At 33.9% G+C, this 16,626-nt stretch overlaps 1 protein-coding gene across 4 annotated transcripts in view; it reads left to right on the forward strand.

Moving 5' to 3' along the window:
• Positions 1-16,626, forward strand: part of TTC29 (tetratricopeptide repeat domain 29) — a 258,945-nt gene that overhangs the window by 71,236 nt on the left and 171,083 nt on the right. For all 4 annotated transcript variants that reach the window (XM_070261554.1, XM_005607917.4, XM_070261556.1 and 1 more), the window contains one exon: positions 15,502-15,722. In XM_070261554.1, the coding sequence (XP_070117655.1) occupies positions 15,502-15,722 (221 nt within the window). The remainder of the gene's footprint in view (positions 1-15,501; positions 15,723-16,626) is intronic.

The raw sequence follows: 16,626 nt of genomic DNA on the forward strand, positions 1-16,626 counted from the left end.
ATCATTCCAGGGGGTGAATATTTATCCAAAATAAAGAGAGAAAAGAAAATAGAAAGAATGAATGATAATAGCTATATAGATAGTATAGATATAGGTAGAGATAGAGATATCTTAGAGTGGAAAAAACACACAGATCTTTGGGCTGCAAGAGACTACTAAAGTAATCAGAAAGGAAAGACAGAAAAAAAAAGAAGAAAAAAAAGCACCACTTAGATACATCTTTATGAAATTTCAGAACACTAAATATAAAGAGAAGATACCAGAAGCTTTTGAGGTTTGGGGGAAAGGTTGTTATCAAGAAATAAATAGCAGACTACTTTCACAGTTGTCAGTAATAACACTTGGTTCTAGAAGAAAATGGAAGAATGTCTTCAAAATATGCAGAACAATTATTTTAACTTAGAATTCTATACCCAGATAAACTATTAATGAAAACTGAGAGCAAAATGAAAGTCTTTTCAGATAATAAGAGGACTGGAAACACCTCTTCCTATGCAGTCTTTCTGGACCCATCACTCCTGCCCCAAAAAGGTTAATTTAGAGTCTAGGGGAATACAACAAAATTCATGAAAGAGGAGGCTATGGGATCTAAGAAACAAAGTACCTAATTCAGAAGTCCAAATTAAATGCCTACAAAGTCGCTTTGACAAATGATGTGATTAAGCATCTGAAAGGTCTCAGTGATAAGGTTTAATATGCACATATTATATATATTAAGGCTAAGGAGATGATCAGGAAATTGAGACGAGTATCATTTAAGTGTTCTATTAAGTGTAGAAAGGTAATAGAGTATATACTACCTATCTGTATTATATAAAAATAATAATATAAAAAATCCAGCCAAAAAAATTTGCAAATAGACCAATGTCCCGTAAACTTTCCCTTGAATTGAAATGCCACCTTTATTAAATACTAAATTTCCATGTGTGCCTACATATACTTGTACATATATATTCTGTTTCACTGATTTATTTGCCTTTTCTTGTATCAATGCCACAACTCATTTTATTAATATAGCTAAAATATATTTTTATATCTGGCAGACAATTTCTCTCTTTGTTCCAAATAATCACGTTTTTCTTGTACATTAACTGTTTCATGTGGAATTTTAGAATTATCTTGTCAAGAGTCAGGAAAATATTATCGAGGTTTTATTGGGATTGCCTTGAATTTATATGTTATTTTAAGAGAACTTATATCATTAAGATATTGACTCTCGCCTTGACAAGAAGCTCCAGTTAACAGTTAATGGTGTTAAATAATGGCAGTGACAGCAGACATCCCTTCACATTCCTGACTTTAAACAATTCTAATGTATCACAAAACATGAAACTTTTGCTATAGGGTTTTATAGATACACATTATCAAAATAAATAATTCATTTTTTAGTTTCTACTTTTCTTAATCATGGATAAGTTTTGAACTTTACTAAATAATTTTCTAGCATCTACTGAGATTATCATGAAGTTACTAGATTTTCCAATTTCGAACCATTCTTGGAATTCTGGGAAAAACCCTACTAGTCATTATGGTTTTAGTTTGCTATGAGTTCTTGTTTTAAGTAGGGTGGTATGGGGGGAATTTTGCATCTAAATTATGATAAAATTGACCCGTATTTTTCTTTTCTTTAGCTACACTTTTGGGATTTTGTAAAATGAACTAAAAAATTTTTCATCTTTTTCTGTGCCTCTGAAACATTTTGGATGAGATGGGAATTTCTTATTTATTGAAAGCTTGGTAGATCTCCACTGTAAAACCAAATAGTTTTGCTCTTTTGGTGGGAGGAGGATCAAGAGGAAGAGCGATCATATATTGTAATTAGTCTTCTAAGTCTTCTCCAGCCAATCTTAATAATTGATAATTTGGTATATTTTTAGTAAGTGCCCATTTTTTATGTAGATTTTTATATTTACTACGATAAACTTTAACATAATATTTTCTAATAATGTTTAAATCTCTTCTATATCTATAGAAACGTTCTCCATATCTTGGAGGTAGTATGAAGATGATGGTGGCTAATAACATAGATTCTAGAATTAGACTACTGGGGTTAAAATTCCAGCTCCACCATTTACCAGGTGTATGATCTTCAATTGTTAATTAAACTTTGTGCCATGGTTTCCTCATCTGTAAAATGGAGATAACAATAACACCTATCTCATAAAAAGTATTGTGAGGTTTAAATAAGATAATACACGTAAAGTATTGAGAACAGTGCATGGCACATCATAAGCATGCAATAAAGGTTAGCTGTTACAATACCTATTATCAGCATCTATATTCCCTTCTTCATTCCTGGTACTATTTTGGTGACTTATCTATTTGTGTTTTTCTTGATTATACAAAGATTTGCCTTTTCACATAACCAGTTCTTTTGTTTTATGGGTCAACTTTTTGTTCTCTATTTTTAAAATTTATGCATTTACCTTTAATATTTCCTTCCCTGTCCTTTATTTGACCTCATGTCATTGTTTGTTTTGTTATGATTTTTTTCTAGCATCCTGAGTTGAAAGCCAGCTTCTTCACTCTTATCAGTGGTTCTTGTTTTCTAACAAATGCATTTGAATTATAAATTTCCTTTTGAGTAGCATGATGACTTCTTCCCCCAGGATTTGCTACTGTTTTTTTTTTTTCTTTCAATCCTAAATATATGAATATTTCTAGTGGTTTCCCCTTTCGGCAATGAACAAATTAGAAATATATTTATAAATTTGCTGGTGAGTAGTTTTTTCTTGTGGACCTTTTATTTATTTCTTTTTTTTGTGAGGGGAATGCAGGATTGGGGAGTGAATCTTTACTTGTGCTCAGTAAATGTGCCATATGTGATATCAGTTTATGAAATTTCTAGAATGGCCAGTACACTGTCAATTTTTATAAACATTCCTTGTATGTTTAAAAAATAAATATATATTCTCTATTTACTTGGTAGAGTATTGTATATAGAAAATTATATCAGAATCTAATAATTAGATTGAGATGGTTTTTCAATCAAGCTAGACAATTATTATTCAAATCTTTTATCCTGCTGTTTTACTTGTAATTTTCTGGGGGAGAAAAGCATTAAAATCAATTTCTCCTTATTCTGTTAATTTTACGTATTTTGAAGCTATGTTATCAGGTGTACTGTTTCCTAACTGCTATATTTCTCAGTAAGTTTATCTATTTATGAATCTCTGATATTTGTATGCCCTTTTAATTTTTTTATGCTTGAATTCTATTTTGTTTAATATTAATAATGTTATACAAGCTTTCTTTCTATTGGCATTTGCACTATTATGTGAAAATACAAAAGAAACAAATGGCATGTTCTTTGTCTCAAGGAAGTTGTAATCCCTACTATCTATTTTGTACTATTTTTTAAAAGTCTGAATTCAAGGCTCTTTTATTTTGTCTTCTGACAAATACTTATTCTTTCAATATTCTTCTTGATGCCCATATTCGATTTGATATACTCTATGCCCTTAGTTTTAAGTAGGAATTTCCTAAATGTTTGAGTTACCTGCAATAAAATTAATACAACATTCAGGAATATAAGATATTTATAAACAGATGTCATCTGACCAAAGTATCAAAATGATCATTTATTTTTTGTTTTTGTTAGTTTAGTTTTCACTAAATGTAAAACAAAATGTGTGTTCTGGAAGTTTGATCATTGTGTACATATAGCCTGTGAGAAATCCTGGCTTCACCGTTCAAATGTGCAATACACACCTCCTTTGTAACGGTAATTAAAGAGCATACAATATGAAAGGGTTCTTCACATGGCTTACAATGCAGTAGTTATCTTTTAAGCATGTAAGTTTGAAAGGGAAATATATGTTCTTAATTTTTTGATATGGGGAAAATTAAAATATGTTTAGTGAAAAGATGAACTATTCTACAATAGAAACTTAAAAACTCAAAGAAATGAGGTCACTTGATGCCCTAAAAGTCAGAACTTGACATTTCTCTTAAATTAAATCCACTACAGATGTCTTATCCAAGAAATATAGAATGATAGAGCTGGAATAAACCTAAAAATCACTTGGTTTAATTTTTTAAATTTTGTCCAAAAAAAAAAAAAAGTCGAAAGAGTATAATTAATGGCGTACCAACGGATAGTTTGTAAAGAGAAGTTTTATAAAGGTATATATTTTTTCTCATGGCAAAATATTACCACACTAGGAGAAATGTCATAATAAGAGAAATCTAAATGCAGGTTTTATTATTTACCCATACAGTGTCTTCCATTCCATTGCTGAAAAGAGCATGAATAATGTTTTGTTTTCATTTTTAATTTACGTGAGTTTTCCCTTTGTAATTTAAATATCAATTATATTTTTCTTAGATCCTTGTTACATTTATAGCCCAATGTATAGTATTTTTCTAGCCATCATTTTAATAACTACTTCACTATTATATAGGAATGTGTGTTTGAAAGGAGCAACGTTGGAATATATATGATAAAGCTATAGGTGTAAAGAATTGATTGGTTTACTTTTCCCAAAGAAACCTCCTCATGCAGTTGTTTAATGTGAAAGATTTTTTCTTGAAAAGGTTAAAAAAGTTCTAATCAACTTTTGTACATTATGTAGAACTTCATTTTCTAAACTCTGCAAAAGAAAGTTTCATATTTAATGGGAAATCATGAATTATTCCATTTATTATCTACTTCCTCCTTTCAAAGACATGATCTGGATAAAAGGCGGGGTGAATAATTTCAAAAAAATACAATACATTTTTAATGGGAAGGTGCAAACTACAGATTCTCATGACTATTAGCAAGTGTAGAGGAAACAGAATTTTACTTGCAAAACTCGTCAAACTCTTGCAAAGATAAAATGTATGACATACTTGAGTGAAAAAAGAACACAGTGAGCTGAAGTTTTCTTTCTAATGCAACTTGTTGTTTTTACTAACTTTTGTCTTTATATTCTCCAGGTTAACATTTTTATTAAAAGTTTGCTATTTTACTCAATTTACATGGAAAATTGATAGTTCTTTTATTTATCAAGATGTATATATGAACTGAAAGAAAAAATGTAGATGATATTTGAGACAAAAGTTTCTAAATAATGGAATTTCAGAAAATTTAGAGAACATTCACAGAATTTTGTTTAAAAAAAGAGTGACTATTATATTGTATGGAGTTTTATATTAATAAAAATTGCAAATATTAATTTAGACAAAAATATGGAGTTGATGAGCTAGCATGATCATGGTTATATGGGTTTGTAGCCCGTTGTTTACAGTCATGTAGCACAAAACTTACTTTTTATTTTTCCCCTCTTTTTCCTATGTTTATTGTTGTTATATTAGGATGCAGTATATATATAATAGAACTGTATTACTTATTCAGATTTCTTTTTTTATCATTATAACTCAATCCAAAAACTAAGATTATTTTCAAGCTTATATTTAATTGGTTAAATAACAATATAGTCAACATACATTGGTTTATGTTTTCCTATAGCAGAAAGTTATTGTGTGGATTGAAAGAAAAGAACAAGAATTCATATGATTCCCTCGCTTAGCCAAAGCTGTTTGAATTCAAGTGTGGTACTTCTGGCTTGAAAAATACTTTAACTGCAAGTTCTTCTCAAACAGTGACACTCTTTCATACCTTTCCATGTTTAATATTTGGCTTAAGACATTCTTTTGTAAAAAACTTCGAATTTCTAGGGAGAGTTTGCAAGCAATAAGAACGTTTATAAAGATTATACATGTAATTAACTTCATATAAGGAGTTTCTTCTAGTGCTTTTTCACTAAACTTCTAAAGAAAAAGTTTTTTTAAATATGATTAAGTTTGAGATTTTTCAGTAAAGAAAATCTTTCAGTAAAAAAAAGTGTGTGACAGCAGCATGGGTAAATATTTTGGTAATACTTTATATTGACTGATGAATAGTTTATTCATTCTTGATTGGTGACAATTCAAATATTCGAATGGCAGTCACTCAAGTAAATCATTTTTAACAGGGTATGCACATAAAATATGCCTTTATATTATGAAGGGAATTATTTAAAGATATTGTAAGGATTGCAGTCTATATTGTCTGCTAAATAATCACGCCTTTCCTCTGATATCGGGTAACAATCACCAGCAAAAATACTATTTGACTGATTAACATTTATTGCTCTCACAAAAAATTACTGCCTTTTACGCTAAATATCAGTTCTAACATAATTGAATCTGAGAAGTAATCTTTGTTCCATTCTACACAAATATTCCATATATCCTAAAATAAAATAACCCATGTTGAAGTCAATTCTTATTGTGCTATTGGGAGAATTCTTTGCTGATCAAATTTTTTAGTATTTTATTTTGTGTTGAAAGAATTATATTAGCAATAGTCCTATTTACAAAATACTATGCAGTAAATTTTATTTCTTAGTTATTATTATTAGATTTGTAAAAAAAAGAATTAAAGGTTGAACTTGGATTAAATAGTTTTTTCCAAATGGCGTTTTTAATTTGAACATATACTTTTAAAATGTTGAAAGTCTGACTATGCTTTCTAACTTTGATTATTCATAGAGGAAAATTTGTATTTTCCAAAAATATAAAGCAAAACTTGTATATGTAACAGTTTCCTCTAAAGATGCAAATTAGTAAACTTCTAATTGTTTAGAAAATCCCCAAAAAATCTATTCAATAGCCTCTCAAGAGAGGCGGGGATTTTATTTATTTATTTTTAAGTTATCAAATAAATCCAGCTATCTAAAATGAATCTAAATCTAAACTGGAACAAAAAGCCTGCTATATTAACACTCATGTTCTGATTTGTTTTTTCAGTTTACACAATTAAAGGTGAGATCACATTTATTTGGATAGTAATTCTAATGACATTTCCAAAACAATATAAACTAATGCATGTGTTATTGGTGCTTCTTTGGAATGAAGCTAAAATGTTATATATTTCAATCTTTATTAGGAGAGTTTTACATAAAATTCTAGCAATATATAAAGTATATTATGGTACAATATAAGTATAACACAATAAATATATCTTCAAAATTATTTTTCAATTTTCTCTTAAAGTAAATATGATCAATATATTTCACAAAGAAAATCAAATTGTTATAATGGCGTGATATTAAATTCCTATTATATAATTAATCCTAACTGCAGGAATATTATTATTAGAGTTATTTTGTTTATTGAAATATATGCTAAAACTATACATAAGCTGCAATGATTGTAATATGTTCATTTTTCTTTAAGGAAGTTCACCTAAAATGGAGAAACTAATAACAATGTTCATTTTAATGACTAATTCTAATTGCAATGACTAATTATAATAAAGGATAATTCTTTTGTTCCAAGTATAACAAATTCTACTTTTTGAGATATCAACATGTAAAGAGTTAAATTAAGTCATATAGAAAATAAGCAGTAATTATCAGGTTATTTATGATTGGTGAATACACTGAGATGCAAAATGAATTTGTTTTAGAGAAGCCATCATAATTTTAAAAGTGCTTTTTATATGCATTTAATTCAGACTAATAAAAATGCTTCATTAAATGTATGTATGTTTATCTCTAACATGTATTTTCAATTTTTCCAAACACGAGAATTGAATGCTTTGAAAACTGTTAATCTGTGATATGCCACCTGCCCTATTTACATTTTTAACAGTCGAGTATTTGTTAACTGATCTCATAGACAGCTACATGTTTTGCTGTTACCAGATGGATGAGATAGAATACCATGCATAACTTTACATTTATCTTCTTTGAGTGTCACCTTATTTGCATATCAATTAAAATAATATCTGTATTAAGATGGGTAATGAAAGTTATCAAATTTGCATGATGTGACTGCAGTTTGCTAAATTTCCAGTAGATGCCCCCAGAGACCAGTCAACTCATTGGAAATCTTCTAAATTTAAAGTGCCCTTTTTATATTGAAACTTTTTTCTTGCTATATTTTGAAGTACATGGAAAATAAGTTAAAAGTCCTAAAAATCTCAACTCTCCAATGGTTATTACACAAAAATGTATATGAATGATGGTAGTATCGTATTCTTAATGCATATTAATCAACACGATGACTGATAATTGTGAAAAACCTAAATGTGTAAAATTAAGAAAAATGCCTTCAGTTTTCATTGTAAAAGCATTCGATACACTTTTAAAGTGAAATCATTTCAAACATAGTTAATTTTTTTCTTTCTAACTTCTCTCTATATATTTATATGGCTAGGGAAATGCTATATCTTTATTTTACCTTTTTGGAAAAATATTATCCTTTACACAAAACAGCTGTAATATGTACCAAATAACTTATATGATTTTTATCAGTGCGTGTGTTTGTCAAGAAATGGGTTTTTTCCACATTCTAATTAAAGGTAATATCTACCTACACTGAAAAGTATGAGTAAGAATAGTGGCTCACTTTATTCCACGGAAATTATATTAACTGAAGCTATTTAAGTATTAATTTAAGAGTCACTATAATTATCCCGTAGGTGATTCCAATAACATTTATCCCTACAATATGAACGCATGACTGTTATAACTGACACGTAGATAACACACTAGTGACTTATAAATATTAACTTAATGGAATAAAAGTATTATCCTGACTTTTGATTAGATATTACCTATCTTTTGAGTTTATCTTTGTCAGATTAAATAAAAATTTCATGATCTCGTTTTAAAGTATGGTTTTTTATTAAGCTGCTTTAGAAATATTTTACTGAATGTAAAGCTTCCCTTAATACAGTATTTCAGTTCATCCTATGAAAAAATATGTTAAATATGTTAATCACATATTAGAATAGTTGATAATGCATTTTAATTTTGAAAGTCCAACTAATAACTAGTATAAATACCTGTAAGGACAGAGAGAATAATATAAATTGTCATATCTGTTCATTCCAATTATTCATGTTTTTCATATTTGTATAAGGCTGTGCTTTTTATCCTTTTCTATGTTTGTCTCTGTCAGTGTTTTTCCCGTTAGACTTTACACCCCTGAGTGGGAATCACGTCCATCTAATTTGCTTTGCACAGATGCTACTGGTTGTCTGCTCCCTTATTTTAAGGCAGGGGGTTCTCTGGGAGACTCAGAATGAAACGGATCTCTTTCCCCAGTGCAGCATAAACATGGATTAGCAGAGAGAAAGACAGTGGCTTTCAAATTAGATAGATCGTAATTGTCCAATTATGTCAAATTCCTAAACAATCAATGCAAATAAACAGAAAATCGTGGGGAGGAGAATGAGGAAAAAAAATCAACAATATTTGATTCAGAATTTGCAGTCTGAGAAAGCTGGGTGCGAATTCCAATTCTGCCACTTACTAGCTTGTATGGCTTTGGGCAATCACAACCTCGCTCAAGACAGTTTCTTCATCTGTAAAAAGAGAAGTAGTACCTTGTAGAGTTATCATGTGAGTTAGAAATGATGTCTACACAGGGTCTGACACATTGTAGGTGCTCTCTATATAGGAGCCATTCAAAATGGTTTAAGGCAGAATTTTAAAATGATAAAATATCTCCGTGCCCATTTAACAGAAAGCTCCCCAAATCCCAGCATCTCTACACATTCAGCTTCTGTGGAGTTATGTCAAATTGTTCAGTTTTACTTTCTGTCAGTAAAAAGATTTTTTTTTGATCTTAGAACTTTTTAGGGAAATTTTGATAAAAATTCAAAATACTCACACAGAGTCTCCATTGAATAATGCCTTTAAATTGTAATAAAATCCATATGAAATGCATGACCATTGAATTCCATTCTTAAGTCCATTCTTCTCAGCAGCGTCCCTTAGCCCAGGGCAGTCTCTGGCGGCTGCAATGGGAAAGCCCTTCCTCAGGACGTAGATTCACAGATGTCCAGCATATCCACAGATGTCACAACTTCTGCTTCTGCGAATGGCTTATTTTCTGTCAGGAGAATTCTCCTCGAATTCCAAACTATCAAATCTCTCCAGAAATTTTACCAGAATTCTCAATTTCCACCCAGGATAGTGACTTCAGGTCAAAGAGATTTTTATTCTTCTGATACTTAAAAAGAACACATTTTAATTTAGACTAATATTTGTTTTGATATGTAAATGAAACCAAAGACTAATAACTTTATTCCAAGTGAAATAAGAAATACAATGAATTTCAACTTCAATTTATATTTGTGTTTTTAAAAAATTCCTTTCGGGGCCAGCTCCGTGGCCGAGTGGTTAAGTTCGCCCGCTGTGCTGTGGCGGCCCAGGGTTCAGATCCTGGGAGCGGAAATGGCACCGCTCGTCAGGCCATGTTGAGGCGGCGTCCCACATCCCACAACTAGGAGGACCTGCAACTAAGATATACAACTATGTATAGGGTGGGTTTGGGGAGATAAAGCAGAAAAGAAAAGAAAAACAAGATTGGCAACAGTTGTTAGCCCAGGTGCCAATCTTTAAAAAAAATAAATGAAAAATAAAAAATTCCTTTCCATAAAGCCAGTGAACTTTGGCTGTGATTCTGTTATGAAATATAAAGCCTGAGAAATCCACATATAATGGTGGAGAGTGACATCCATTTTTATTTTCAGATGCTAGTTTATTTTAATAAATGAAAATTATTCTGGTTAAAAAAATAAGTTCTACTAACTATGAAAGTTTAAATAGGAACCTATTTATTTAATCACTAATTGCTCTTTACGGCTCTCAAATATTAGGAATGAAGCTTAAACAATGACATACACGTACGTGTGTGTGCACACAAATGTGTATATAAAATAGAGATGATATCAGTGTAGTTATATATGCATTTTTAAATACATTTCTATTTGAAATCTCTTTTACAAAGAATGATCTTTTTAAAAAATGTACTAGAAATTTTAAAAATTGATATTAGTTATATATCATGGATGTTTTGAGGCTGAAAAATGTCTTGGAAACAATTTTAGTCCCATCCCTTCTGAATCAGTTCATGTTCTTTGGTCACTGGCCGCAGAAACTGATTCAGATTAAATAAAGTGGAAATGATTTTATTAGAAGGATATTAGGTAACCAGATGAATTTAGGGGAAAACCCGGCTCAGGAGAAAAGGCAAAGATGTGGCACCTTTGAATGGATCTAGGTAGCAAGAACTACATGAGACTCTTGTCAGGATGTCGCTGCCATCTTGATTGAGCTCCAACAACTAACTGTCTATACCTTTGTGTTCCTCACCTCAAGATTCAAAATCCTGAGAGAAAGGCCAGTTGGCTTAATTTGGGTCACTGCCCCAGCCTTCGGCTAGGGAGTCTTTGAAATCAAGTCCCACCAAGATGACATACAATATGGGACAGGCCATTTCCAAAAGTACTTTGGAGTGCTGCCGCCTGTGGAAGTGGAATTAGATGCTGGGTGGACCAAATCCAGCCAAAGCGCCCTCATCTTCCAGGTGAGGGAAATAAGGCTCAGAGAGCGATCTTCTGCATTTCTGTCCTGGATTGGGATTAGAACTGAGACGGCCTCCTAATGTGTGTTTATTTTTAAAGTCAGTGTTCTAAGTTTTATTTATTCCTGATTTTCTTTGTTTTTGCCCTAGAATGCTTTCTTCACTCACAAGAAAACATGGTGGCGGCCAGGGCATAGACAGACAAAGTGGCTGTGCTCGTTTGAAGCAAGGCTGGATTTCCAGCCCCTTATCCTCTCAGACCTGCTATACTGCACCCCAAACTGCCTTTTGGAGCACCACTTGATGTCCCTTCAGGCTCTTCAAACTCAAGTTATCTGAACTCAAACTCGTTATCTTTCCCCAAATCTATTCATCCTTTTATGTTCCTCTCTTTAGAAATTACCAATTACCCACTCGGAAAACCTGGTTATCATCCTAGCTCCTCCCTTTCCATCATCCCAACATCCACTCAATCACCAAGTAATTGATATTTTTATCTCCTAAATATGTATTGAATCCACCTTCTTCTATTTATCTTCCCACCTTTCCTTGGGTTCAGCCCCCATGGCCTCTCCTTTCCAGGACGCCCAGAGTCTCCCTTCTCTCCTCCCTGCTCCCAGTTCTATCCTCCTGCTGGCCATTCTCTTGGATCAGGTGTGCATTTCAGAGTCACAAGCCCAACCAAGGATGCTAAATTGAAAGTATTTTTTTATAACTTAATTTTAATTCCTGGCCCTGAGCCCTGATCCTCCGTTGTGTAAAAATCCAATCTTGTCTCTTTCAGGTAAAGTCAATCCAATTCAGTGATTTCTCAGGTTATTCAGGATTCTAACACATCCCTTCCCCTCACCCTATTTTCCTAAATAGAAACAACACAGCACTGTGCAGGGTAGAGGGGAGTAGTGTTGCTAGATTTGGCAAATAAAAACACAGGACATATGCTTAGACTTGAGTTTCAAAATCAAGAAAACTTTTTTGGTATAAGCATGTCCCATGCAATATTTGGGGCATAGTGATACTAAAAAATCATTCACTGTTTATCTGATATTCAGATTTAACTGGGCATCTTGCCCAGTTTTGTCTGGCAACTCTGGGAGTTGGGGTTTGCAGCATTCACTTTTAGATCTTGACCTAGGACCTTGAAATAGACCTGAATTTGCCTATCTAGTATCTGTTCCTCCTTTCTTCTTTGCTAACACAGCTTCAGTTTTATTTGGGCAGCAATGTGCCCAAGAACAGGCAAGATATTTGTTTTTCCAGTCTGCTTGCAGCAAGTGGTGGCCACATGACACAGTTCTGGCCAATGAGACCAAAGTGAAAATCCACTAGTAGTTGCAAGAATCCTTTTGTTTTCCGCCATAATAGAGAAGGACAACTGGTGCCGCCTCATTCTCCCCTTTTTTCTTGCCTTGAAGGTGGATGTGATGTCTGGAACAGGAGCAGCCCTCTCGTGACCAACAGGGAACAAGCATGAGGGAAAGCTTAAGAAAGTCCCAGAGGCATGGGCCTTGTACTTGCCAGGCCACTGAACCAAGGCTGGCAGCTGCCTACCTTTAGGCATCTTGTGCTGTGAGAAATAGAAACCTGTAGTTTGGAAGGCACTGCAAGGCAAGTTTTCTCTTATAGCTGACTGCATTCCTAACCTATGGGGTTCTATGCACATGACCATCTCTGATGCACTCAATCCATCCTTTCCTGTCAGCTCTGGAAATATGCTGACCTGACCCTTTCAGTAGCTCCCCAAGGCTTCTTATTTTCAGAGTTATAGCTGTGTCCTCCTTTAGTCCCCAGTGGGCAGCCTGTACAACAGGCTTTTAGCCTACATCTCCTTGCTGTGGCCAGTGACATTGTGGCAGACACCAGCCCTCTCTTTCCATTAACTTTGTGTCACACATGGAGCCCACTAGACTATTATGGCATTCCGCCCTTACCATTCAGGGGCTATGGGAAAGTATATGGGCTGGTTCTGGTCCTCTTCTCTGAGAAACACTATACAGTGACTTTGCTGCCTTTCCATGCCCTTGTGTAGGAGTGGGTGGGAAGCGGAGAAGACAGAGGGCATGACCTTTCACAGCATCTCTCTGCTTCCTTCTCCATCCTCTCCTCCTCCATTTCGGCTAGAGGGCAGACACAAACAAAAAGCTGTTATGTCTTCTCTCTTCCCAATTTCCAATATTTTTGGTCTCATACAAGATGGTGGCTTTTGAACTTTTGGCCTAAGAATGTGGTTCCCTTAATCTCTTTATGGACTAGTCCCGTAACAGGTGCCCTGCATCGGCTGCCAGATGGGGGAGGTTGCAGTTCAGCTGGGACACTTGTTCCAGATGATTTTTCTAAAATACAATCTCATCGAGTCATTTCCCTGGCTCAAACCCTTCAATGGCTCTGCCTCACTCCTGGCTTGGAGTCCAAAGTGCTTACCATGGCTTTGAGGTCTCCAGGATCCGAGTCCTGCCTTTTTTCTTTAAACTGCTCTCTTACCACTCCCCTCCTTACCACCCTTTATATATTTTGTCCTGTAGCTACGCTGATCCACTAAATAAGAAATTCTTGGTGGATGGAGCCTGGACATTTTTGTTTTGTTTGCTTGTTTTTTAAACTCTGTAGGTGAATCTATAGCATAGCCAGAGGTTTAGACCCCGTAGTTCAGGACTTCACGTCTCTCAGAGCATTTCCATATACATAATTTCATTTGGTCTGAGAAGAATCCCGTGATGTAGGCAGGGCATATATAAATATCCACATTTTACAGATGAGGAGAAATGAGGTCCAGGGAGGTTGGGTAGAACGGGCCTCAGCCTTGGGTATTCTGGTAATTCTAGGGTGTTTCCACCACACACTGAAATTTTTATTTCTAGTAATATCACATCACGTCAGTTGTTCTAAATATTTAATTGTCTCCTACTTTTTTCTTAAAAAAGAATGTAATTAGTATAAAAGGCCTGATTGCTCATTTAGTGGAATAATAGCTACGACACAGCTGCCATCCCCATAACCCTGTTTGTTTCCTTTATAGCAGTTTCCATCATCTGACATTATTTATTATTTGTTTACTTATTTGTTGGTTGTGTTCTCCCACTAAAATACAGATTTCACAATGGCATTGAACCTATTTGGTCTAGAACAGTGCCTGGCACTTAGGAGAAAACTCAATAGCTATTTGTTGAATAAATAAATAAATGGAATATTCACTTGCCACTTTATCTCCTTGAATATTATTTATTATTAAATTATAAATGAAATATTAATCTAACATACTATTAACATAATCCTAACTGAAAATAACTTAAAAAATGTACTTAGTAATAGATTTCAGTAAACACTTTCTCCATACATGAATGAATGAATGAATGAATGAATGAACCTCCATAACATACAGTGAAACCACTTAATATAGAGTACATTGTTTTGATATTAAATGATATTTTAAATTTTTACTTGGCCTATGAGTTCTTTGTGTTGTTTTGTTTTGGTGGAGGCTAGTATATCAAGTGTTTTTGGATATTGTTAGTTGCTATGGTCTGAATGTTTGTGTAGCCCCAAATCCATATGTAGAAATCCTAACCCCCAAAGGTGTTGGTCAGTGGGGCCTCTGGGAGATGGTTAGGTCATGAGGGTGGAGCCCTCACTAATGGGATTAATATCTTATAAAAGAGGCTCCAGAGAGATCCCCAGCCCCTTCCACTATGGGAGGACACTGCTGGAAGGCGCCACCTATGAACCAGGAAGAGGGCCCTCATCAGAAGGAGACCTTCCTGGAGTCTGGACCTTGGACTACCAGCCTCCAGAATTTGAGCAATAAGTTTCTCCTATTTATAAGCTACTCCGTCAGTAATATTTTGTTACAGCAGCCTGAACGGACTAATACATCGGTCACCTAGTTTATTTGTCCTTATCAAAGGGAGCTCAGCTCTGGAACTGATATTGTATTATAATGTAATTTCATTAAAATTACTGTATTTAGATAGCTCCTGGCATCCTTCATTAAACTGAAGGTGTTAAATTTATAAGTGTTTGAGGCAAAGATAGTTCTCAGTGCTTTCATGGAGGAGAAAAAGTCAGCATAATTCCACTTTTAATTATTGTAGGATAAAAACACTGCATGCATTTAAAGGATTGAAATAACGCTTTGAGTGTTCTGATTCTTCTTCCCAGTTACCGGAATTCGTACAAGAAGAACATCTATGTGGACATGCTGCGAGACGGTTATCATAAGTCCTTTACTGAGCTCTTCTCTCTGATGGAGCAGTGGGATGCCGTGAGGGATCCTGCGAGATTTGGTTCCCTCTTTCTGCAGAGACCCCTGGAGGAGCAGCGTGATAAGCTGGATCACTTCTACCACTACCTGACCAGGGCCGAGGTGGCCGAAAGGAAAGGTAAGTGGAAGGATCGTGGGCAGCAGGGCTGGAGAAACCAGAACTGCGAGTGCCTGAGGGAAGATTCCAAGTTGTTTCATGTATGCATTTGAAACATTAAGACAATTTAGCCCAGTTCAACCTAATCAACGAAGCATCTTTCTGGAATAAATGATAGGGAAGGCTGCATACAAGGCTGCCCAGACAGGATCTGCAGGGGCATCCTGGTGATGTCATTCTAAGCCAGGGAAGACAGGAATAGCACCTCATAACATCTGCAGAACTTTCCAATGTATTAAAATCTTTTGTATCATTAATTATAAATCTTTCCATAGTTTTCTTTATATATAATCTGAATATTGATTTTCACTGAAGAGATATTTTCAAAGAGTACTATAATTTGAAAATTATGGCAGTTTTTTAGAATTTATATAATGGAATTTGAAGGTTTTATCAGTAAGTCCTACAGATTTCAATCAGAGGATTTTTATTAGTGAATAGTGAGAAGACATGAAAAGCCTGCAGTTCACAATTATGAGTAGAATTGTTCATTTTATATTTTCCGTTACATAATTTCTCATAAATTCTTTTTTTGTGTTCTAAACTTTTCCAGAAAGCCAATATGTTTCAACTATTAAAGAAAATATTTTAATTTCTATTATAATTATGCTGATAATGTTGTCATAAGTATTTCTCAGTTACGTTATCAGGTATGGTCATTTTATACAATCAAAGAAAGAAAGGAGAGGCCAGCTCTGTGGTGTAGTGGTTAAGTTTCCATGCTCCACTTTGGCAGCCCGGGGTTTGCAAGTTCATATCCTGGGCGCAGACCTACATGCTACTCATCAAGCCATGGTGTGGCAGCATCCCACATATAAAGTAGTGGAAAATTGGCATAGGTGTTAGCTCAGCAACTATCTTCCTC

Source organism: Equus caballus, chromosome 2, assembly GCF_041296265.1.
Source record: "Equus caballus isolate H_3958 breed thoroughbred chromosome 2, TB-T2T, whole genome shotgun sequence".
In the NCBI taxonomy this organism is placed as follows: domain Eukaryota; kingdom Metazoa; phylum Chordata; class Mammalia; order Perissodactyla; family Equidae; genus Equus; species Equus caballus.